This window comes from Halyomorpha halys, unplaced genomic scaffold (assembly GCF_000696795.3).
Source record: "Halyomorpha halys isolate HHAL.00 unplaced genomic scaffold, Hhal_1.1 Scaffold1112.1, whole genome shotgun sequence".
Taxonomy (NCBI): Eukaryota; Metazoa; Arthropoda; class Insecta; order Hemiptera; family Pentatomidae; genus Halyomorpha; species Halyomorpha halys.
In genome coordinates, this window is record NW_027110327.1 from 34,922 (window position 1) to 37,646 (window position 2,725).

Below are 2,725 nucleotides of genomic sequence, written 5' to 3' on the forward strand. Positions count from 1 at the left end.
TCAACAGTCTAATAAATAAAGAACAAACAACTTGGAAGCAGACAAAAAAATAATTACAGATATTAAAAGTTATTGAAAGCTAGCACATGATAATTAACTGCTTCCAGTTAATAAAAATTAAATATATAAATAAAAATTAAATTAGTGACAGCTCTCCGTTTCTTCATATTTCTTCCTCTCCAAATTACTGATATATTTCCTTTATATTCAAATATAAAAACATTAACTATTAGAATATTATCATTAGGATGCAAACTTTTAGTAGCCCAAAATCTTTTTTAATGGATAGTCACGAAATATTAAAAAAACGTTAAAATATATTGAATCTTAAATATAATAATATTGCCCTACTAATTTAAAAACTAAAGGATCAATTAAAACAACATTAAAATACTAACTAGTTATTTATCATTTAAACTGAGGTCTAGGAAAGTATCACCATACAATATTTATAAAAATTTAAATTAAGTTAAACATACCTTTGGAAGGGTTTCCTCGAAGAAGAAGAAAATAAATATGATGTCCACAATAGATAGAAAAAGTGCAAATAGAGCTGGTAAAACAAACCAATACATATTACCACTAAATATGGCCCATTTAGCAATAAAGGCACCTATTAATGGTCCTATGATAAAACCCATTGAAAATGCAATACCAACTAAAGCCTGGAAAAAAGTAAAATAACAGAATAATAAGGTTTATAAAAATAAAACATATTATTCAATCAATAAATTATTTTACCTATGTTACTTAGCATAATATTGAATGAATTTCAAAATTCATAGATCATTATTCATTGATTACCTAAGGTAAACAAAAAATCATGGTCTCGTGATGCTACTTACCATACCAGCAGCTCTTGTTGACGCAGTGGAAACATCTGTGATTATTGCCATAGTAATGCTAACATTACCTTTGCTCAAACCGCCGATGATTCTAGCAATAACGAAAAATGCAAAATTATAAGATACAGCCCATAAACCATAAGAAACAGCAATACCTATCTAGAGAAACAGATGAATTAGAAGACAATATTAGATATAATAAATGAGTTACTTTAAATAAAAATTTAAATACCAAACATGAGAGGAGGATAGGTTTCCTGCCATATCTGTCAGATAATCCACCAGCTAATGGAGAAACAACATACTGCAGAAAAGAAAACAAGGACCCGAGAAAACCTTTAATACAATATTAAGACTATTTAAAATGCTGCAAAGTAATAATAACTGTAAATAATTAATTTATTAATTAGTAAATAGGTACCTCCAAACAAAACTGAATTAGCAGCATCAGGGGCTCCTACTTGCACTTGAAATTTGTTAATTATACTGGAAAAATACTGATACAAACCATCCGAGGGATCAGTTTTTTGATAGTGGTCCATCAATGCTGGCATTAAAGGCAATATCATAGTAAAAGCCATAAGATCAATCAACAAAGACCAGAAAATAATAAAAGACATTTTTGACCCAGTCTTTTTATTTAACATTTTTTCCGTGCTTAAATCGTTATCTTTCGTCATTGTACTATTCATTTATAAGCAAATTAAAAAGATGCAAGTTAAAGGTAGAAGGGAAAGTGATTATCTAACACACTTTCACCAATTTATTCTCAACTTCACATTTGAAATGATATGTTCATTTGCTTATACAGTAAAAATTTCAGATTTAACGCGGCTTAGTAAAAGTTTTTATTATCTACAATAAAAATGTTATCAGATAACTATAATGCAACGGATTTACCGCAAGTTTGATTTGAGCGGTTCCTTTCAAGTTGAATATTTGGTTTGACACAAATCTTTTATCACCAAGCATTGATTCAAGAATCGATTTCATAAACCTAAATCGATAATAATAACTTTCAACCAAAGCTATTTATTTATAAATGAACCATTGATTACTAAAAATTGTATCCATGAAAACTTAGTTATAGTCTTTTTTTTTTTATTGCTAATATTTGTCCAACTCCGCTTTTAACTTGAGAGCTAACTATTAGGTCCAACTTAGAGCTTAAAGTGGTGCACAAAGAAACTTCAACTTAGCACTAAGTAGAAGTATAAATAACAAGGTCACTTGCCGTATTCGAATCACAAACGGTCACTTGATTCACTTCCAAGAGTTTTTGAACACGTTTGTGCGTTCACTTACTCAATGATAGAATATGTTTCATCAAATTGCATTGAGTCCATGAGTAGTAGGCTCAACGAATTGCCATTCTTTGAGTGAGTTTACGATTAGGGTTTCGCTTGGGATGCTGGTTTTTTATTAGTGTAATTATTTTTATTTATACTTTTTTTCAAGTACTTATTTATTTATTTTTACAATAAAACTTTATTTAAGTACATATGTAATAACAGAGGAGTATTTCAAGGTAGTGTTTCAAGGTATTACAGTAATTACAAAACAAAACTGTTGTCTATTCATGAATCATATTAGTTTAAATAACTACCTAGGAACATGATAGTAAAGTGCAAGTTTCAGTATTTGTTTAATTGAGAGACAATGACTAACAAAGGTAAAAACAAGTGACAAGAGAAGTCAGTGACCATTCTAGGAGGAGCGAGACGGTCGGAAGGAGTAGTGATTCTACCACTCGCGATTCCCGAAATCGACCGGGCTATTCGCCAAAGAGGACCAACACCGAGCCAACTCCTATCCTCAGACACCCAGACAGACTTAGTGGCCGTGTACATTTGACAACACGTTTAGTTGGAACAAGTTCA

The 2,725-nt window shown here is 30.4% G+C and overlaps 1 protein-coding gene across 1 annotated transcript in view; it reads right to left on the minus strand.

Annotated features, from left to right (window-relative positions):
• rtet (major facilitator superfamily domain-containing protein rtet) overlaps positions 1-1,822 on the minus strand; it is a 15,706-nt gene extending 13,884 nt beyond the window's left edge. The window contains exons 1-4 of the mRNA XM_014432769.2: positions 1,267-1,822; positions 1,078-1,181; positions 846-1,004; positions 480-665 (exon numbers count right to left, since the gene is read on the minus strand). Of these exons, the coding sequence (XP_014288255.1) occupies positions 480-665; positions 846-1,004; positions 1,078-1,181; positions 1,267-1,537 (720 nt within the window). The 5' untranslated portion in view covers positions 1,538-1,822. The remainder of the gene's footprint in view (positions 1-479; positions 666-845; positions 1,005-1,077; positions 1,182-1,266) is intronic.
• Positions 1,823-2,725: the final 903 nt, after the last annotated feature.